At 57.8% G+C, this 21,733-nt stretch overlaps 1 protein-coding gene across 6 annotated transcripts in view; it reads left to right on the top strand.

Moving 5' to 3' along the window:
- The window catches only part of ATP2A3 (ATPase sarcoplasmic/endoplasmic reticulum Ca2+ transporting 3), a 33,934-nt gene extending 12,231 nt beyond the window's left edge, over window positions 1-21,703 (top strand). For 2 of the 6 annotated variants that reach the window (XM_057536951.1, XM_007177426.2), the window contains exons 6-21: window positions 120-200; window positions 291-376; window positions 1,946-2,410; window positions 4,370-4,458; window positions 4,625-4,727; window positions 5,970-6,101; window positions 6,495-6,620; window positions 7,707-7,925; window positions 8,035-8,370; window positions 10,202-10,422; window positions 11,293-11,495; window positions 11,972-12,057; window positions 15,720-15,853; window positions 16,330-16,447; window positions 16,968-17,085; window positions 20,994-21,703. In XM_057536951.1, coding sequence (XP_057392934.1) covers window positions 120-200; window positions 291-376; window positions 1,946-2,410; window positions 4,370-4,458; window positions 4,625-4,727; window positions 5,970-6,101; window positions 6,495-6,620; window positions 7,707-7,925; window positions 8,035-8,370; window positions 10,202-10,422; window positions 11,293-11,495; window positions 11,972-12,057; window positions 15,720-15,853; window positions 16,330-16,447; window positions 16,968-17,085; window positions 20,994-21,100 — 2,624 coding nt within the window. In that variant the 3' untranslated portion in view covers window positions 21,101-21,703. Of the gene's footprint in view, window positions 1-119; window positions 201-290; window positions 377-1,945; window positions 2,411-4,369; window positions 4,459-4,624; window positions 4,728-5,969; window positions 6,102-6,494; window positions 6,621-7,706; window positions 7,926-8,034; window positions 8,371-10,201; window positions 10,423-11,292; window positions 11,496-11,971; window positions 12,058-15,719; window positions 15,854-16,329; window positions 16,448-16,967; window positions 17,086-20,300 lie in introns of those variants that run through there. The other 4 variants (XM_057536953.1, XM_057536952.1, XM_057536954.1 and 1 more) reach the window with 4 other exon arrangements.
- The last annotated feature ends 30 nt before the right edge of the window (window positions 21,704-21,733 follow it).

Raw genomic sequence — 21,733 nt, forward strand, 5'->3', positions numbered from 1 at the left:
CCAGGGGACAGCTGAGGCCTCTGCCTCCCAGCCCCAGCCTTGGTTCCTGGGAGCCCTCCTGGCTTTCCCGGGAGGTGGCACCAAAAGCCACCCTCAGCCAAGCCATTCTCCCTCCACAGTGGGAGACAAAGTGCCCGCCGACCTCCGTCTCATCGAGATCAAGTCCACCACGCTGAGAGTGGATCAATCCATCCTGACCGGTGAGGCCTGGAGGCCGGGATCGGGGGCCGCTAGGCCAGGGGACAGAGGTGCCTTCACGTGGGGCTTCTCATTTCTGATTCCGCATCCAGGTGAATCTGTGTCTGTGACCAAGCACACGGATGCCATCCCCGACCCCAGAGCTGTGAACCAGGACAAGAAGAACATGCTGTTTTCTGTAAGTGCTTGGGATGCCTGGGGCCTTTGCCGACGATGATGATAAAGATAATAACATTTAGATTAATCAGCTAAAGCCCTGTGGGGAAGAACCTCCTCAGTTATTAAGAATACGTACAAACTTACAGTACTAATAATAGCTGTGTTTACTGAAGGCTGTGTGCTTGGCCCTGTTCTAAGCCCTTTACCTGTATTAATTTATTTAATCCTCACAGCGCCTTTGAAATAAGTACTCTTGTCTGCATTTTCCAGCAAGGAAGCAGGCACAGAGAGGTTAAGTAAGTTGCCCCAAGTCACACAGCCAGTGAGTGACAGAGCTGGGATGTGGACCCAGACTCCTGATTCTAGAGCTTTTCCTCCTACCTGCTAGGCTTATCCTGCCTTAAACTGGAGAGAGGCAGAGCCTCTCTTGCCTCAACAGAATCCTCTAGAGGGAGAAGCATTGCCAAAATGGTGGAGGATATCAGGAACAGTCCATTTCTCAGATAGGAAAACTGATCCCCAAGGCAAGATTCCAAGCCACCCAGCTCTTCTCAGGGAGAGTGATGGGTTCAGCTCTGGTGGGAGGGATCAGCCCCTGTGGCCTTAGAGGGACTTAACCAGTGATGCTCACAGGCTGCCCACGGAGGCCACAAGGAGGTGTCAGGCCAATTGGCAGTGGCCCTGGGCACTAAGTTATTAAAGTCTCCCCAGAAGTGAACAGAAATGGAGAAAGCGATATACACCCGCAGCTCTTCTTGAGGAGAGCACCCTGCCTAGGTGCCTGGAAGCTTTGGACAAGCTGCCTTGGGTGGGGAGGGGACACCAAAGGGCATGTTCAGGCATTAGAAGCTGTCACTAGAAGCTTTCTAAGGAGGGTGCCCTGGCTAACTGCAGGTCATTTCCTTAGCGGAGGGTCCTGTAAGGGGGGGGCAGGAGCTGCATGGCTCAGGGCAGAAGGGACGCTGAGGCCACCAAAACCCACCTTCCCTCCAGCCTCAGCATAGTGCACCTGTCTGAAGGGGACCAAGTTATGAGCCTCCGCAGAGCAGCTGTGTCTCGGGCCTCTGTTGGACCATTTTACAGCAGAGGACACAGAGGCTCAAGGCTGGCCGGCACTTGCACCAGGGCTTGGGGATTTTACTGGGGCCTTGGGAATGGATGGACTTCAGCTCAAATTTTCTGGATTCTTCAGTAAATATTTATTGACTGTTTACCTGAGATCACGGTTAGCCACACTCCTGTGTGGCTGTATTGGTCGTTTATGAGCTGAATTTTGATGGGTTGGTGCTGTGCTGTGCTGGTTGATCATACTGTCAGTATCAGCTGGTGCTTCCTCTGTGCCAGGCCCCCCATGCTAGGCACTGGGGATGTGGCACTGAACCAAGTCCCTGCTTTCATAGAGCTGACACTATCACGGCGATGACAGTAATGACTCGAGACTACATAGTGGCATACCTCTGGGAGCACTAAGTATGGAGAAAAAGAAAGCCAAGGAGGGGAATAAGAGCCCTAACCCCAGCCTGAAGGGATCAGGGGTTCTGCGCCCCAGTTGGGGTGCTAACCAGCCCTTTCCTTATCCCTCGGCCAGGGCACCAACATTGCATCAGGCAAGGCGATGGGTGTGGCAGTGGCCACGGGCTTGCACACGGAGCTGGGTAAGATCCGGAGTCAGATGGCGGCCATGGCGCCAGAGCGGACGCCCCTGCAGCAGAAGCTGGATGAGTTTGGGCAGCAGCTGTCCCGTGCCATCTCCGTGATCTGCATGGCCGTGTGGGTCATTAACATTGGTCACTTTGCTGATCCGGCCCACGGCGGCTCCTGGCTCCGAGGTGCTGTCTACTACTTCAAGATTGCCGTGGCCCTGGCTGTGGCCGCCATCCCTGAGGGCCTCCCGGCTGTCATCACTACATGCCTGGCACTGGGCACACGGCGCATGGCCCGCAAGAACGCCATCGTGCGGAGTCTGCCCTCCGTGGAGACCCTGGGCTGCACCTCGGTCATCTGCTCTGATAAGACGGGCACACTCACCACCAATCAGATGTCGGTCTGCCGGGTGAGTGGCTGCAGCCAGCTTGGGTATTGCTGTGTGATGCTTGGCAGGCTAGGCTCCCTCTCTGGGCCAGTCCCTGACTCCTTTCTGGCCAGAGGTGGAGGAGAGAACCTGCGTGCTGCCCCATGGTGGGGAGCAGATCCAGGTTCTCATGGGGCAGAGCAGCAAAGCCTGGCTGGACATGCATCATTAGGACCCACGTGTCACTCTGTAGGGTCCTGGCAGGCCACTGCCCATCTGTGAACCTCAGTTTCCCCATCTGAAGTTTGGGTGTGCAAACCCTGCCAGGTAACCATAAAGGACACAGGGGAGGGTCAAGTACAGCCTGGGCATCTGATCCAAGCTGGGCCTGGACCCAGGTTCGTTTTTTTCTTCTTTTTCTTTTTTTTTTAGAAATTTATTTATTTATTTATTTTTGGCTGTGTTGGGTCTTCGTTGCTGCGCACGGGCTTTCTCTAGTTGTGGCGAGCAGGGACCACTCTTCGCTGTGCTGCGTGGGCTTCTCATTTCGGTGGCTCCTCTTGTTGGACAGCATGGGCTCTAGGCGCGTGGGCTTCAGTATTTGTGGCACGAGGGCTCAGTAATTGTGGCTTGCAGGCTCTAGAGTGCAGGCTCAGTTGTTGTGGCACACGGGCTTAGTTGCTCTGCCGCATGTGGGATCTTCTGGACCAGGGACTGGACCCAGGTTCTATCCTTCACCACCGTGACTCTCTGTGGTCAACGCCTATCACCAGATACGCCGGCTCCAGTGACCTGGGAAGGGCCCAGGCAGGAATTATTCATTCCCTGGCACTTGATCCCAGATCCTGGGCTGCTGCCCACATGCTTCAGGGAGTCTGGCTGAGACTCCAGCAGGCCCCTGGGGTAGAGGAGTGGGTGACATGACAGTGAAGCTTTCGGATTTCCCACTCCCTAGGTGCCCCAGTCACTCCTCTCCCACCCCTGCTCCCATAATCTGCCCACTGGGCCTGGGAAACCCAGGCTCTATATCTGAGACCTTAGTCCCCCACAGAAGCCCATTAGGGGCTGCCATGGGGTTGGGGGCACCAGCACGCTTTACTGCCCTGCAGCCCCTGAACTGCTAGAATCCCTAGTAGGACTTCATTTGAACAGTCCTACTAGGGATTCTGAAATAAAGATTTGAAAAACACAGTATAGGGAAGTCGTAGGGGCCTTACATACTGGATGATGGGCTAAGAAACTTGACTTCTCAGAGGCTCTGCTGGCTGGAGGGCTGTCCCCAGGGACAGGGAGGAAAGTGCAATGGAAGGGATGTTTATTGAGCACCTGCTGGGTGCTGGGCTGGCCATTGGCTTGGGAATGTGCAGTGAGGCAGTTTCCAGGAAGCAAGAATTATCTCCCTGGCAGAGCTGGCTGACAGATGAGGACATGGGCTGCCCTGGGAGAGGTGAGCCCCCTGTCCCTCAGGGGCACAGGTAGGGGCTGGGCCCTGTGGGCAGGAGCTCACTCTCTGGGGACAGGGGTCTGTGCCTCAGGATGCTATGTAGGTTTCCTCCCTTGGAGGTCAGGAACTCATTCCCTTGAAGGGCAAGGAGGGGCATCTGCACTCTGATCCCACTTTCTCCCCATTACCAGTGGAGAAACTGAGGCTTAGGTGCTCCGCCAGCGGTTACATAGTGAGATGGGCAAGGACCCAGGCTTCCTGTCCCAGCTCAGGGCCCTGTCAAGCTGGCAGCTGCCCCAGAACATTGAAGAATCTGCCATAAGTCCCTCATGGGTCTAGAGCAAAGGACAAGCCTGAACTGGACACACCTGGGCAGGGCAGAGAGGCCCGGCCTCAGCCTGGACGCAGTACTCTTACACTTCACCTCCAAGACCCTGGGGGAGGGAAGGCCAGTGGCTCCTCTGGAGACCCACAGGACACCACCCTGGGGTCAGGCTTTAGTCAGACTGGCTGCCCAGGGAGGAGGGCCTGCCTGAACACGCCCCTGCGCTCCCCAGATGTTCGTGGTAGCCGAGGCCGAAGCGGGTACCTGCAGTTTGCACGAGTTCACCATCTCGGGCACCACGTATGCCCCGGAGGGCGAAGTGTGAGTGCTCGGCGAGGGGGCTCAGGTGGGCGGGGTTTCCTGGTGGGCGGAGCTATATAGGACAGCTCTGAGAGCTGTCATTGGCGAGGCCTCTTGGGGGCCAAGAGGCTGGGCATTGCCCGGGGGCTGGGACAAGGGCACCGTCCTGACAGCTCTGGCTCCGCAGGCGGCTGGGGGAGTGGCCTGTGTGCTGCGGGCAGTTTGACGGGCTGGTGGAGCTGGCGACCATCTGCGCCCTGTGCAATGACTCAGCGCTGGACTACAACGAGGTGGGCCCCTACTCCTTTTCGTGACCTCCCTAGTATCCAGGCGCTCAGAACAGACCTTTCTCCCAGAGTATCAAAGCTCGCAGGATTGGAGGTCCCTGCCCCTGTGGAGTGCCACACCCCAGGACCACTGCCATCCTTGTCCACTCCACACTGCCACCCCTCCTTCTTCCTCAGACTGGCTCTGGAACCCTGCTCGGGGCTCTTGGGCTGTGGCGGACTGTAATGTAAAGGGCAGAAGGGCCAGGGGTGCCTGGGGGAAGAGGTTTGGGGGACAAGACTAAGAAGTGTTTAAAGCAGAAGGCACAGCCCAGAAACGGGCATTGAATGCTCTTCCCTGCGGCTGGAGCATGTGGGAGGCCGCTCCTGCCTGGTGGGGCGGGGGCACTTGGCCAAGTCAGTTTGATGCCCAGCTGAGGGCAGTAGACAGACACCAAAGGGTTTGGAGCAGGAGAGTGATATGGTCAGATCTGCATTCACAGAAGATCACCCAGGCTTCTGTGTGGAGGACAGAACAGACTGGGCAAGACCAGAGCCGAGGAGCCCCTTGTGGTCATCCAGGCCGGAGAGGTGCCAGCTGAGTCCTGGCTGGGGCTTCAGGGAGAGGGGAGGAGGCCTGGGTTGGAGAGAGTTTGGAGCCCAGATCCTGGGACTTGGTGACTGGTTAGGTGAAAGAGGGAGGAGGTCAGGGTAGCCTGTAGTTGCTGTCCTGGCTGGGACTGTCACGGGAGCGGCAAAATAGGGAGGGGGAGAGGTAGCCTGAGGGTCCCCAGGGAACAAAGTCCAACAGGCAGCAGCTGTACCTGTGGGCTTGGAGCTCAGGAGAGAGGTTGCAGTGGGCTGGGTGGGCCCTGGCCGTCATGAGCCCATGAAGGATGGGAGAGGCCAGGGGCATATGAGGCCTCAGGGAGCGGTGGGGGGGGGGATGGAAGGAGCAGGGCCCAGACAGCAGGTTTAGAAAGAGGAATCTGGTGAAGGAAGCGGAGAAGTGTGAGCAGAGAGCGATTCAGAGGACAGGAAAGGTGCGTGGCCATTGATGTCAGGGGAGGAGGGAGGGTCGGAAGGGAAGGTGAGCATCAGTGCCAGATGCTTCCCAGGTCAGCTGGGCTGCGAAGGGCCCACAGGCCTGGTGCAAAGGAGGTTACAGGTGACTCTGGCAAAGTGAGCTCCAGGGGGCAGGGAGCGAGTGGGAGGTGAGGCTGGGGGCCGCCCTGCCCCTCACTCCCTGTACCTGGGCCCCGCTAGGCGAAGGGCGTGTATGAGAAGGTGGGAGAGGCCACGGAGACGGCCCTGACTTGCCTGGTAGAGAAGATGAATGTTTTTGACACGGACCTGCAGGCCCTGTCCCGGGTGGAGCGAGCTGGGGCCTGCAACGCGGTGAGCAGCTTGGGGGTTCGGCCACAGGCCGCGTGGCTGGGGCTTCTGGGGCATCTGGAGAAGGGAGGGGAGGGAATGAAGTCATGGGAGGCTTCTGGGAGGAGGAGGGCCCTCAGACCCCTAGTAAGACTGGTCTAGGGGGAAAAGAGAGGAAAAGCTGAGTGTGGGCAAGGACTCAGAGTCGGGAATTACACAGCATGGTCAGGAAATGGCAACTTTGGGGCATTTCTGGGGCTGGAGAGGGGGAGAGAGGCCTTGAATGCCAGGGTCAGAAGAGGGTAGACAACATCGTGCAGGGATCAAGAGGCTCTTCATGGGGCTGAGCAGCTGGCGAGGAAGCAGCCAGAGTTGCTGGCTCTGCCCCTCACGCCCTGACCCACCTGGGCCCTGCAGGTCATCAAGCAGCTGATGCGGAAGGAGTTCACCCTGGAGTTCTCCCGAGACCGGAAGTCCATGTCAGTGTACTGCACGCCCACCCACCCTGGCCTGGCGGCCCAGGGCAGCAAGATGTTTGTGAAGGTGGGCCTGCCTGACCAGCCTGGAGCCTCTGAAGAGCCAGAGCCTGCAGTGGTGGGAGACCGGGGGAGGCGTGAGGGCCTCTGTCAAAGCGACGACTCCAGAACAAGGGTGGTCAGCCTGCCATGGGGAACTGGGAGTGGGATCCACATGTGGGGCAGATAAAGCCAGGGCCAGATGCTGAGGCCTGCCCCACCCTGTGGTCCCAGCTCTGGGCTGAGAGGCACTGCCTCGCCACATGACCTTGCGGTCACCGTACCCCCATGTGGGCCTCGGGCTCCCCATCTGAACAGCTGGTCAGGCTGGAAGGTCTTGGAACCCCTTTTGCTTCTGATGGGGAGTGTTGAGGTGGTTGGTGTGCAACTTTGGTGCTTTGTGTTTCGGAAACCGAGTCCCAAGGAGGGAAGGAACCAGCTCCCATCCAGACCCCCGTTCACGTCTTCACGTGCAGCGGGGGGTTTAACCTCTTTTGAAATGACAAGCTTCTGTATTGGGAGCTTGGGCTGCTGAAAAAACCTAGCATTTGGAGTGCCCTTTGAGGAGAGGGAGGAGGCACTGATGGAGGATTCAGAGGTTCTTCCCAGGCCTCGGGCGAGATCCGGGTTGAGACCCCAAGGCCACTGAGTAGCCCGGCACCCCCAAGACCACCTTCCCAGAGCCACACCCCACACACCCTCAGCAGGGCTCTGTTCCTGGTCCCGCTGCCGAGCACCCCGCAGAACTGGGATCCCGGTAGCAGCAGGCTGGCAGGGAGGCAGGGCCTGCAGGAGGGCTGCCATTCCCACCCCATCCCCCAGAATGCTGCAGCAGGCCTTCTCAGCTGCAGGCTGGTGAGGGGAGGGTGCCTCCGCGTGGGCTTCACACGGTGTCACACCCTGTGTGAGCCCCCTTCCCTCTGGGCTTTCTCACAGCGGGGCCTAATTGGTTCCCTCTCCGAGCTTCCAAAGAATGGATTCTGGTCTGTGCCTTGCTGTGTGTCCCCTTGGGTGACCTTTTCCCTTATCTGGGCCTCAATTTCCTCGATTAGGCAGGAGGGAGGGAAGGGGTCCTGACTGACGGACTTGTCTCCTCCCCTACCCCACGCGGCAGGGGGCACCTGAGAGTGTGATCGAGCGCTGCAGCTCAGTCCGCGTGGGGAGCCGCACCGTATCCCTGAACACCACCTCCAGGGAGCAGATCCTGGCCAAGATCCGGGACTGGGGCTCAGGCTCAGACACACTGCGCTGCCTGGCACTGGCCACCCGGGACGCACCCCCAAGGAAGGAGGACATGCAGCTAGACAACTGCAGCAAGTTTGTGCAGTACGAGGTGGGTGCTGGGCCCCAGGGCTGGGAGCCATGTGTCCGCCCGCAGCGCTGGGCAGGTGGCAGGCCGAGGAAGGGCCCAGGCCCCACTCGCATCTGCCCCCTCCCTGCAGACGGACCTGACTTTCGTGGGCTGCGTGGGCATGCTGGACCCTCCGCGGCCCGAGGTGGCTGCCTGCATCTCACGCTGCCGCCAGGCGGGCATCCGTGTGGTCATGATCACGGGGGACAACAAAGGCACGGCTGTGGCCATCTGCCGCCGGCTTGGCATCTTCAAGGACACAGAGGACGTGGCGGGCAAGGCCTACACGGGCCGAGAATTTGATGACCTCAGCCCCGAGCAGCAGCGCCACGCCTGCCGCACGGCCCGCTGCTTCGCCCGGGTGGAGCCCGCCCACAAGTCCCGCATCGTGGAGAACCTGCAGTCCTTCAACGAGATCACCGCCATGGTGAGGCCACGAGACGGGAGCCTGGGGGAGGTGGCGAGGGTGGTGGTGAGGCACTTGCCATAGGCCTTGGGAAGAGCAACCCGGGCGACCGCTGCCTCTGCTTCATTCTTATTTTTCCCAACATTTTATTACAGTAAATTTCAAACACAAAGAGAAATCAAAATGATTTTTATAGTGAATGCCTATAAATATCCACTATCTATATTCTATAAATAACATAGTTATATTTGCTTTATCACGTACCTATCCATCTACCCATCCTTCATCCATCTTTTCTTAAATGTGTTTCAAAGTAAGTTGCAGACATCAGTGCACTTTTCCCCCACACGCGATAGGGAACATTGCCATCAACCCATGAAGTTCCCTTATGCTCCTTCCCATTTTTTTGCATCATAGATTAGTTTTGCCTCTCCTGGATTTTCATATGTGTGGGATCATACAGCATGTGCTTTTTTGTGTCTGGCTTCTTTCCTTTGAAGTTTACCCATGTTGTTGCAGGTATCAGTTACATGATTGGTTTTTTATTGTTCAGTGGCATTCCATTGCGTGAATATACCACAGTCTCTTTTAAAGATTATTTATTTATTTGCTTGTTTGTTTGGTTGCGCCGGGTCTTAGTTGCGGCAGGCGGGCTCCTTAGTTGCGACTCACAGGCTCCTCCTTAGTTGCGGCTCCAGGGTTCCTTAGTTGTGGCATGCGAACTCTTAGTTGCAGCGTGCATGTGAGATCCAGTTCCCTGACCAGGGATTGAACCCGGGCCCCCTGCATTGAGAGTGCAGAGTCTTATCCACTGCACCACCAGGGAAGTCCCATCCACAGTCTCTTTATCCACTCACCTCTGGATGGACATTTGGTTTGGACCCAGTTTTTGTTCTGTCTCATTCTTGATTGTTGACCTCTTCATCAACACTGATCTGATTCTTAACCTCAACCCAACCCTGACTTGGCCTCAGTTTATAATCTTGACTTCCAGCCTAACCCAGTCCTTTACCTTGACCTTAATCCTGACCTGTGGCTCAGCCTAGATCTGGATAATGAGCTGGGCACCAACCTTGACTTGACTACAGCTGTAAACTTGTTCTTGACCTTATTTTGATCTTCACACTGACTTGGTCCCTGACCTTGACCTTGACATCTTAAACTGATTCTTTATTCTGAGCTCAACCCTGATATGGGTTCCAGTCTTGACCTGGGCCCTGATCTGATCCCTGATATTGATCCCCCCCCAGTCCAATACTTTATGTTGGCCTCAACTTTGATCTGGCCTTCAGTCTTGACCTTGACCTCAACTCCAACTTCTACCATGACATCATTCCTGATATGGACCATAGCCTTGACTTGACCTCTACCTTAATCTAATTTTTTTATCTTGAACACGAGTCCATTCTTGACCCTGCCCTTCACCTTGGCTCCAGCCTTCACCTTGACTACAGCACCTAACTGACTCTTGACCTGGGCCATGACCTTCACCTCATTCCTGACTTGAGCTTAACTTTGTCCTTAACCTCAGTTTCATCTTCTACCCCACATCCCACCTGAATTTCATCCCTGCTCTCGGCATTGACTCACCCTCATCCCTGTCCCCACCTCACCATCCTCTCTGGTCTTTGACTCGATCTTCTCCTCAATCTTGTCCTTATCTGCACTCCTTGCCTTCCCCTTAGCCTCATCCCCAGATCAGTTTCTAGGCTCATGACCTCACCATTTGTTCTGTCCAGCTGTCTGCTTCTTCGGGGACATCCCCTAAACTTGGTGATAGGCTGAGTTGAGGGGAGTCAGGGAGGTGGAAGGAAAGTTTCTCAGGCATGAACCCACGTAACCTGGCCCTCAGACTGGAGACGGGGTGAATGATGCCCCAGCCCTGAAGAAAGCGGAGATCGGCATCGCCATGGGCTCCGGCACAGCCGTGGCCAAGTCAGCGGCAGAGATGGTACTGTCAGATGACAACTTTGCCTCCATTGTGGCTGCAGTGGAGGAGGGCCGGGCCATCTACAGCAACATGAAGCAATTCATCCGCTACCTCATCTCCTCCAATGTTGGCGAGGTCGTCTGGTGAGGCCCTGTGTTCCCTCCTCCCAGCCCTCTGGACCAGCTCTGCATCCCTAAGACTGGGGAAATGCCTGTTCCTGGGGTGGGGCTGCAGGGATGGAGGGACCCCGTGCCCTGCCCTGGAAGGCTGGGGCCTTCCAGAGTCCCACCTCACGGTGGGGAGGGATGGGGACGCCTCATCATTCTCCAGAGGCCCTGATGCACCTCAGCCCCTGGTGGTGCCTGAAAAGTCCCCTGTCAGCCCTCCAGCCGTGACCTTCTTCCCACTTTCAGAGTCCTGCAAGATGGGAGAACTTGCCTCACCTTTGGGCAGTAATGTGTTCGTGTGTGTGTGTGTGTGTGTGCGCACATAGGGTGTGTGCCTGAGTGAGAGGTGTGTGTACATGTGTGCTTGTGAGTTCTTGTTCATCTTTTCGCATGAGGATTTGTGCTAGTGTGTAATTGTGTACACACTTAGGTTCACATGTGAGTGATCCCTGTGGAGAACGGTGAACATGTTTGCCTGGCTATGTAAGAATTCTGCATCTCTGCACGTCGGGGCAAGCATGTAGGTGTTTGCTTGTGTTTGTGGATTGTGTAAGCTGTGCTAGGTTGTTGTACACATCTGTGAACAAATGTGTATATGTTTCAGGCATGCACTGTCCACGTGTGTGTGTGTGTGTGTGTGTGTCCTAAAGAGGACTTGTGTCCTCAAGAGGAGAGGCCTAAAGGGCAGGTCTCTCCAGGCGCCAGAGCTGGGACTGGGGGGGCAGGGGCGGCCCAGTGTGAGGCGGGGCTGCTGTGGAGATAGTGTGGGAGCTCCCGGGCCTGGGGTAAGAGTAGGAGCTGGACCCTCCATTTGCTGGGGGCTAGAGCCCATGACTCTGGTTCCAGCATCTTTGTCACGGCAATTCTGGGCCTGCCCGAAGCCCTGATCCCTGTGCAGCTGCTCTGGGTGAACCTGGTGACGGATGGCCTACCTGCCACGGCCCTGGGCTTCAACCCACCAGACCTGGATATTATGGAGAAGCGGCCCCGGAACCCTCGGGAGGCCCTCATCAGTGGCTGGCTCTTCTTCCGATATCTGGCTATTGGAGGTGAGTGGGGCCCCAGTCTTCATTGCGGTTCCTGGAGCTTCCTAAGACCCTTGTATCAGTTACACTTGCAAACTACAGACCAGTATGACTCAGCCTGGCTTATGCCAAGAGAAACTGTGGGCTCGTGTAACTGAAGAGATTAGATCATGCCTCAAGCATGGCTGGACCCAGCCCTCAGACAGTATCATTGGCATATTTTGGCTCTGCCTCAGCTCCATTCTCATGCAGGTGCCCCTTGGGGTGGCAGGATGGCTGCCGCAGCTCCAGCCCTCGTACTTGCCCCGTTACAACCTCAAATAAAGCAGAAGAAAGAGCCTTTTGTCCTATTACTCCCGCAGTAGTGTGCAAACCACATGGCTCAGAAAGGGAGAGAGTGGTTCCCTGACAGAGATCCAGCAAATTATTAGGAAGGGGAAACGGATGCCAGAAAACCAGAGGTGTCCACTGTAGCCAGTTTTTTCCTGCCCTCCCCACAGTGTACGTTGGCCTGGCCACAGTGGCTGCTGCCACCTGGTGGTTCCTGTATGATGCCGAGGGACCTCAGGTCACCTTCTACCAGCTGGTGAGCAAGGGATGGCCAGGGAGCCTGTTGGGGGCATCTGGGAGGTAGAACTCACAGCCCAAGTTGTTGTTGGAGTTCCAGGGGAAAGGAGTCCAGAACCCCACGGGTGCCAGTAGCTGTCCCTCCCCACCCCCCAACTCCCCGCATAGACATCCACCACCTAAAGAGACGAGCTCAGAAGCCACAGGAAGCCTAGAGACAGCAGCACAGCCCCCGAGCCGGAGAGGAGGCTACTTCCTCCCCCAATCATTTAGTTACAGGGGGACCAAGGGGCTTAACTGCCCAGAAGTGTCTTACCTTTACTGGGAAACTCCCCGAACAATTGAGGGCTCAGAGGTAGGAGCCCCTAAATGGCAGAGGGTCAAACTGGAGCAATCGACAGTGGAGGGAAGGAATCTGCCAGGCTCCCCACTTTCATAACCAACGTGTTTCTCGGGGAAGGGACCCACTGACCTCTTGAAGTCACCTGGCTGGCAGGTGCACACCACGGGCCGGGCTTAGCTCAGCAAAGCTCTGGAAGCAGGCAGGGAGCCCCACCTCAGCTGCTGTCTGTCAGTCTGTCCTTCTGTCTGAGCAGCCAGTGCATCTCCTTCGCTTGAAAGAACCTTCGCGGCAATTCCGGCAAAGCCAGTTGTGGGTTTCTCATTTAAAGGGGAGAGCGGCGGGGATGTGGAATTTCCTTCCTCTGACTGTGCCTGACTTTGCCACTTTCCTGTAGGTAGAAGAGCTCAAGAGAGGGACCCTGACTTCCTGGCCACTCTTGGGAGTGTCAGAGGAGTACAGTCGTCCCCACCCCGAGGGCAGCGTGGGGGCTATTTCAGGGGTTCACACCTAGGTAGAGGCAGCGCGGAGATGCTTTCCTCCATCCACCAGCCCTCAAGCACATGGGGCTCTCCCTCCTGGCAGCGATGAAGAGCATGGGCCCAGACCCTTGTCCCGAAGGCTGTGGCCCGCAGCCCTTGGCAGATGGCTCAGGCCAGCCTCAGGCACCTGCTCCTGTAGCTCCTGGGGGGGCAGCAGCTGGAGAGTGGGGATGTGCCAGCCGTCCTGCTGCTGCCTCCCTCCTGCCCTGTCTCTGCTGCCACCCTTTGTGCTGTGGATCCCAAATCTCCAGAGACCTCCCCCCATAGCGACCTTTCTTCTGAGCCCAATCCCGTAGAGCCAGCTGGATACCTCCTCTGGGATGCCCCACAGCCCTTGTGCACTCACCAAGTCCAAAGTCAAAATCTGTCACCTTCCCCCAAATAATCCCCTCCTCCATGCCCATCTCGGTTCCACTGCCTGCCTGGTCACCCAAGCAGGTCACCCATGACCCTGGGGTCATGCTAGACACATATCCCATACCCACTACCAGTCAGTCCCCAGTCCCCTTGGTGCCACCTTCCCAACTCTCCTCAGGTCATTCCATTTCTCATTTATCCACTTGGTCAAGAAACAGCTATTAGGCACTGACTCTGTGCCAGGCACAAATCGCTAGGGCGACGGCAGTGACCGAGCCGGCAAAGGCTCTGCAAAGAGTGTCGAGTCTGGTGGGGGAGAGAGCCATGGAAATGGGCAGTCACATTTCACAGTGAGAAGTGCTTCAGCAGAGAAAAGGCAGGTGGCTGTGGAACTCAGAGATGGTCAAGAGTTAGACCTAAGATAGAACTTTCAGCTCCAGGTGCTGGAATTTCAGGAGAAGTGCCCAGATCCTGGAGGAACACTGAATAAAAGCAGCAGAGTGGATCCTGGATCCCGGCTGCCCAGGTTCCCACCCTGGTTCCATCACACACTAGCTGTGTGATTTTGGACAGGCTACTTAACCTCTCTGTTGGTTTCTTCATCCATATAAAATGGATAATAGACCCTGCCTCATAGGGCTAAGATGATTCAATACTTACAGAGTGCTTAGACCAACACCTGGCACATAGTAAGAGCTATGTAAGTGTAAAGTTAATGAAACCCAGAGGGGGCCTTGCAGGTGAAGGTGAATAGGAAATAGCCAGGGAGGCAAAGGGAAGGAGTAGGCAGAACAGTGGCTTCCCCCAAAGAAACAGCCTCCCCACCCCTCGGGGGCTGCTCACCGTGAATCTGTGAGGCAGAGAAGTTCCAGCCCTGAGCACCTTCTAATAAACAATGTAGGAGGCCACACTGTGACCCACGACCTGAGCACAATGCATGCGTGGCAGGTGCTCACGGCTGAAACCCAGGAGGTCTGAACTGGGCAGAGTGTTTGTCTATTGAAACACCTCCATGTGATCCTGTTTGTATTTTCTTCCCGTGCACGGGCATAGGGATGCAAGCACACACATGCCCGAGTGGGAGGTGTGTGCACTGCATTTGTGGGTACATGCATGTGCAAGGCCCTTACCATTAAGGTCTGGAGGTGGGGCCTGATGGTGGTGACACAACTTGCAAGAGCATTTGGTCCTCTTGGTCAGTGGGTGGGTTCAAAGTTTACGACATTTTCTCTGCCCTGTGATCAGTGCCAAATAAAAACGTGCACTTGTCCCAAATACTGGAGCTTGGTTTTTGGAGAAATTCCCACTGTTTGTTTAAATAAGACTCTCCATCTCTTTGTTAAAATAAGAAATCTAGCCAAGCCATAGTCGTTTATAATTTTGCATCCTGCACGAGAGAGGAAAGTGCCAGCAGCCCCTTCTGGCTGACAGAGTCGCCTTACCCGCATTTTTGCCCTGGGAGAAATGAGGGATGGATTTCCTGGACAGGAGGTCAGACGGCTGGTCACTTTACAGATTTCTCTTTGAGGGTTATTTTCACAGCACGTGGCCCCACCCCCATTTCGGAACTTTTAGCTTAAAGGATCACTGTGTTCAGATGAGATTCCAGAGGCCAGATTTGTATTGTTGGAGAACAGAGCTGTTTAACGGTTATGAACGTTCATGCTTATCCCCGTGGTGCGGAAGAGAGCAAGACGGAAGTTCTCACGCGTGTCCTCAGTTCAGCATGTTATTACAGCAGGTTCTGTGAGCCAGGTTTACGGGCAGGAAGAAAACTCCCCTGGGGCTGCAGGGGCGAGGGCCACTTCCCTTATTGAGCCCCGAGAGCTCCCTGTTAATTATGAAGAAGCCGTGCAGCAAGCCTGCACCTGGCCATGGGTTAGGCCACATCATAAGCAAAGGGCAGGTCTGGTAGAGCTCAATTTCAGCAGCAGAAGTGGAGGGAGGTGTGAATGGAATCCTATTTAATAATCATGACTAGGGCCCCAGTAACCTTCCTCTTCTACCCACCAAAGGTGAATTCTGTTCAAGTGTAATTTTACTGATCAGTTTTCATGTGCGTTTACTCATGTTACTCGGTGGCCTCAGTTAATCACCGCCCGCACTCCTGTACCTCGGATACTCAGACACCCCGACCCCCTGATTCCAGAGCCCCCTGCCGTCCATCCCCAGCCTAATGCCAGCTGCTCCCCCTCCGTCCCACCACCCCCCTGCCCCAGAACCATCTGCCCTTCTCCCTGGCCCAGTGCAGCCCCTCTGTCCCCATCCTGGGAGAGCGAGCACCCCTCCCTGGACCCTCCCCGCAGCAGCGCTGGCTGTTTTGAGTCCTCAGATGTGAGCCGAGGGTGAGGGCGGAGTGAGGCGTCCCTCTTCCCACGCCCTGGCCCCGCCCCTGACCGCTGTTCTCCCCGCCACCACCCCACCCCACCTGGGGACCCTCAGAGGAACTTCCTGAAGTGCTCAGAGGACAACCCGCTCTTTGCCGGCACTGAATGCGAGGTGTTTGAGTCACGCTTCCCCACGACCATGGCCTTGTCTGTGCTGGTGACCATTGAGATGTGCAACGCCCTTAACAGGTGGGCTGGGCAGAGGGGCCTGGAGCGGGGGTTGAGGGATGGGGGCTGAGGGTCAGTGGTGCCCAGAATTGGGGTCAGAGGTGTCCAGGAGTGCGGTCTGAGGTTTAGGGGGTCCAGGATTGGGGTCTGGGGGTCAGAAGGGTCCAGAAGAGGGCTCTGAGAACCAATGGGGGCCAAAATTGGGATCCAGGGGCAAAGGGAGACGTGATGGAGGTCTGAGGAAATAGAGGGGCCAGGATTGGGTCTGAGGGGCAGAGAAAGGGCATCCAAGACCCAGCATAGGCCCCTGGGGGCTGAGTGGGCAGCAGCGACATTCACCTCCTGGCGGCACTGGCCTCCCAGAAGCTCTCCCGTCCTTAAAGGGCAATGCCGAGGCCCAGACCACCTGCTGCATCCCACATGGGGGGGCGGGTGGGTGACCACGGCAGGGCCTGCCCGCATCCTGGCCTGAGGTGAGCGCCCTGTGCCCTTGGCAGCGTCTCAGAGAACCAGTCACTGCTGCGGATGCCACCCTGGCTGAACCCCTGGCTGCTGGCGGCTGTGGCCATGTCCATGGCCCTGCACTTCCTCATCCTGCTTGTGCCGCCCCTGCCCGTGAGTCTCCACCCAGCCCTGCTCACCTTCTCGGGCTCCTGGGATCACAGGGTCCTCATTCTCCTCTGATGCTAGGCCTTTCTGGGCCTGTTCGTGATGGAAACTGCCTGGGGGCTGTGATGGGGGCGGTCTGATGGTGCTCCGTGACTGCAGCCTGTGTTGGGACCCTGGCCAGCCACTGTCCTCCAGATGTGTCCCCCACTTTGGGACCCTCCCCCCAGACTTGGGGAACAGAAGAGGTGGGGAATCTCCCCAGGCTGGGGCAGGAGGAAAGCCAATGCCCTTTCCCAGTGCAGAATCCCTCCCACTCCCCAACAGAACAGAAGGATTTAGTCCTCTGGGTGAGGGCAGGGGAGGGCACCTCAGGCAGAGGAAAAAGGGGGACACAGATCTGGAGGTGGGACCTTGAGAGGCATCTCAGACGTGCTCGTGAAGAGTCCACTGTAGCCTGGGTGTATGAAGCAGTGGATTTGGGGGGCTCAGGGCACTCCTTCCTTTAACCAAAACTATCCCGCCCCAGCTCATCTTCCAAGTGACCCCACTGAGCGGGCGCCAGTGGGTGGTGGTGCTCCAGATATCTCTGCCTGTCATCCTGCTTGATGAGGCCCTCAAGTACCTGTCCCGGAAGCACGTGGATGGTGAGTGAGAGGCCCCAGACCCTCCCCACCCTGCTCGCCTCCAGCCCGCCTCCCCGCCCGCCCCTGCTTCCAGGCTGCAGGGTCTTGGGCTGCAGGGGTTGGGGCCCTGGGCTCACTGGGCCGCCAGCGGGAGCACTGCTCAGAGCCACGCGGCTTCGCTCCCCTCACTTGCTACCAGCCCTGCACAGCCAGGCCTGCTGTGCCCTCCTCTGGGCCTTGGCCTCTGACTTCTCTGAACCGGGCCTGTTTTTTTTAAATTTTTTATTTATTTATTTTTGGCTGTGTTGGGTCTTCGTTTCTGTGCGAGGGCTTTCTCCAGTTGCGGCGAGTGGGGGCCGCTCTTCATCGTGGTGCGCAGGCCTCTCACTGTCGCGGCCTCTCCCGTTGCGGAGCACAGGCTCCAGATGCGCAGGCTCAGTAGTTGTGGCTCACGGGCCCAGTTGCTCCGCGGCATGTGGGATCTTCCCAGACCAGGGCTCGAACCCGTGTCCCCTGCATTGGCAGGCAGATTCTCAACCACTGCGCCACCAGGGAAGCCCCGGGCCTGTTTTTATGCAGGCATTCTCAGCACAGTCTCCCAGGCGGTTCTCTGTTTCTGAGTTCACAGCTCTGGGTCTGCCTTAACCCGGGAATGGAGGACAGATGGCAGGGTTGGGGTGGGGGGCGGTGAGCGGAGGAGCAGGCTGGGGCACGGTGTCCACCTGCCTGCCTCTGCCAGGGGCTCAGAGCGTGGGTGATTCTGACCCTGCCAAGGGCCAGGGAGGCAGCATCACTCTCACTGCCCGAGCTGCCCAGAGAGGGAGGAGGCAGGGGTGAGAAAGTCCCTGTTCCTGGGAGTTTGAGCCAAGGCTCTAGGTCTGTGGCCAGGCTGCTGTTGAGAGCCCCGGGTTAGGCCTAGAGATGGCTGAGGCCTGCTCTGGAGTAGCTGGGTCCTTGAGGGCCACCTCTGGCAGGAATGTATCCCAGGCCCAGGGGAGGGTGCCGGGGCGGGGTGGGGGCCCATAAACAGATCATGTGCCTGTCATTCCGCAGGGGCCAGGGCAGCCCCCATCTCCCATGCTGGCCAGCCCTCCCAGGCACTGTCAATATTTAATCTTATTAAAAAGGCCAAAACAAGTTGGCCTCCTCTCTCTGGAGAAACTGGCCCACTACAGGTCTGTCCAGAGGGTGACCAGACACATGGCGGGAGGAAGGGGGCTCAGCCACGGGTAGAGGTGGGTGCTGCTCGGTCAAAGCAAGGTCTGTTGGAGTCCACAGGTCTGGGGGGGAAGGGGGAGCCAAGCCAGACGAGGCATTCTGCCCCCTGCATGGTTCTTTTGGGCCCACCCTCTGGGTGCTTCTGGGGAAGTGAAGGCAGGGAAATGGCTCTGTCATCTGAAACTCCATCTGCAGGAGCCCCAGCTCTGGCTGGAGCACAGGGCTGGTCCACCAGGAAGGCTGCCGGCCAACCTTGACCACACTAACTCGCCTGCAAAGTCCCCCACATCCTCCGGGGGATGTGGGCAGCTTCGTCTTTAAGAGCTTTCCCTAGCCAAGAGGTTCCGCGTCTTCTCGAGAAAGCTGAAAAGTGAGAAGGTTTCTCAGCCAATGGGAGAAGCCTATGTCTTGGGCACTGTTCCAGTGCTGGCTACTGGATGACGGAGGATTTGGCTTGGGTTGGGGAGGGGAGCAGGCCCTGAGCAGGACCGGGTAGGTTGGAAGGACGGGGGAGGGAGCAGCCCCTACTGGGCCACGGTTGGGGGTGGTTTCTAGAAGAGGTGGGGTTTGGGCAGAGGTTCGAAAGGGGAGGATTGAACTTGGTGGAGAAGAGGCTGGGCTCGCGAGACTTGGCCTCTTTAGTGGAGCTGGGGCTTGGAGTGCAGGGTAGAGGGCTGAGGCCAGAGTGTGGCAGGGGCCTCGGATACCAAGGTAAGGACCCTGGACATTATCCTCAGGGAAGAGGGAGCCATAGAAGGGTGGAAGCGTGGGAGGGACTGGGGTGACCATGGAGGGTAGATGGGGGCGAGACTAAGGGCAGGGAGGCTGGTGGGCCTTGTTAAGCTGGTTTGGGAGGGAGACACTGAGGCCCAGCCCAGGGTGAGCTGGTCCCGGAAGATGCCTCCACCTCCACCATTAACCTGAGATGTTGACTATGGTCCTGGTGAAGCTCGGCTTGTAAGGGTGGTGCTCTGCTCTCAGGAGCGGCCATGGGACCCGCAGGACGGACACAGGCTGGGTATCTGTGGCCACATCTGAGAGGTGGGGTGGAGTGTGCCCGCTGGCAGCCCAGACAGCTATGCCCTGTGCAGCCGCAGTCCCTCGGGCCTCCTAACGGCAGACAGGGCGGGGGTGAGACAGGGGACCCTGTTACGTTCCCAAGCCAGCCTGGTGGCCTTTTAGGGAAGTTTTGCTGAGGCCTGATGCTCGTGGCTTCCCCATGCTTTACGAGAGATATGTCCTGGGAAGAACTATGGATGCTGGGTCAGTCCCGGCGGGTCGGGGGCAGGGCCCTCTTACCCCACCACCTGGCTCTGCCCAGGTGTGGCTGAGCAGCTGTGAGGCGGAGGCCTGTGGGCCAGGCTGAAGGGAGGGGAGGCCTGTGGGCCGGGCTGAAGGGAGGGGAGGCCTGTGGGCCAGGCTGAAGGGAGGGGAGGCCTGTGGGCCGGGCTGAAGGGAGGGGAGGCCTGCGGGCCAGGCTGAAGGGAGGGGAGGCCTGGAGAGACTGAGTGGGGGCCGATCTGGGAGGGTTCAGGACATGAGGCAGGTTTGGAGTTTATTCTGATGGCAGCTGGGGAGCCATGGAAGGGAGTGATGGGCTAGGTCTGTACCGTGGTGCCAGGGACAGCAGGGTGTTGGTGAGAGGCCTTGAGTCCTGGTGGGGGCAGCGGAGGAGGAGAGATGAAGATGGTGAAATAGCAGGCCTGGTATGTGGGATGGGCGAGGAGTAAAGGATGGCCAGGGTTTCTGGACCTCATGATGGTAGGTAGTGGTTCCCTAAACTGGAAACCAAGAGGAGAATGTGCATCAGGTGCTCTGAGGGAGGTGATGGAATATGTGGGGTGACGGAAGCTCCAGGGACATCCAGGGGGTGTAGCGGGGCTGGGGGCCGACCGAGGGATACCGTGGGAGAGTGGGGCTATCCCAGGGAAAGAGGAGGACAGAAGGGGCCAGAAGGAACCAGTCTGGATGTGTGCTCTCATACGTACATCTTAACACGCTCTCGGGTTTTCTTCCAGAAGAAAAGGGCCAGAAGTGAGTGCCGGGAGCAGAGTGGAGTTTCCAGTGTGTACCTCAGAATGATGGTGCCCAAGCCTTCGCCCCCCCGAACCCCCCCTGCCTGCACGCTCACCTGCTTGCTCACTGGGCCCTGCTGAGGTCGGGGCGGCCACCTCCAGGCCCGTCCCGGGGTCTCTGTCCCCACTCCCGTCTCTCTGGGGGCTCTGTAATTCAGGTCTCTAGGGCTCTCCTGGGCAGTTCATCCCTGAAGCTCTGGCCCAGGAGCTGCAGCCCGGGAGGGGCCTGCCCAGAAGCTGGCAGCAGAGCCCTCCTCCCCAGATCCACAAGCGCGCTCAGGAGCCCGCTTCCCCTTCCTTGGAGGCAGGGCATTTCCTTGGTGACCTGCGTCTCTGCATAGACAGAGCTCTCCCTCAGTGCCTGGGCTGGGGCCTGGTTGGCCCGGGGTGAAGGGGGGACAGCCAGGCCCAGCTGTGCACAGCGAGGGCGGACGGCCCCCTCCACTCTGCTTCCACGGAGTCAGCTCCCGAGGGCTTGCGCCTGTTTGTGTTTATGTGTGCAGGGGGTGGAAGGCTCAGAGAGAGGGACACGGGAGCGGGGGAGGGGGGCGGAGCAAGGACCCCCTTTCCTCGGAGATGGCCAGCCTGCCTGCCTCAGCTCGGCGCACCCCCAGACTCAGGTTTCTCTGTTCCAAGCCGACAAAGCATACGCCGTCTTGGTGTTGCCTGCTCTGCCAAGCGGAGGACGGATTCACCTTCTGTGTCCTTGGCACCTGAGACCCGAGCCATCCTCGGGTCCCTGACCACTGAGCCTTGCCACCCTGACCCAGCGCCTGGCCACATCGAGGTCTGCACGGCTGCGTGATCCTGAGTCCCCACACCCATGGGCCGAAAGGACGTCCCGAAGGATGGTTAGCTACCCAAGGGCACGTCCGCTCCCTCCCTCCCTGCCGGAGTGACGAACGTGCAAGTGGCTCACTTCCGATGATGGGAAAAGAGCGTTTGCGGGACACAAGTGTTCTCTTCACTCAGCTTTTGCCCCTCGAGCGAAAATTAGCTAAGAGCAGAAGAAGCAGTGAGTAAACGACCGCGCGTCCTCGCCCCTCCTGGAGAGTGTACAAAGTGATTATTTTATGTGTAAATCGAGACCCGCATCCCTGTCCTGGTCCCAGAATCAAAAGGCCCCCTGGGCCTGCCTTGCAGACAAATGGGCTCCACGTTCAGTGGCTTCTCCGCCCACACTCCCGCCCTCCCCGCTCTCGAAAGTGAGAGAATCAGAGTCGGGTGGGACTTTCCTGGAGCCCCCAGAGATTCTCCGCATCTTTCCTGCTGGGGGAAAGGAGGTCTGGGGAGGGGGCAGGGCCCTGTACCCACCTGCTGACGTGCAGTCTGGTAGAGAAATAAAGGTTGAGTGTCTGGGGCAACAAGGGCTGTCA

Source organism: Balaenoptera acutorostrata, chromosome 20, assembly GCF_949987535.1.
Source record: "Balaenoptera acutorostrata chromosome 20, mBalAcu1.1, whole genome shotgun sequence".
NCBI lineage: Eukaryota > Metazoa > Chordata > Mammalia > Artiodactyla > Balaenopteridae > Balaenoptera > Balaenoptera acutorostrata.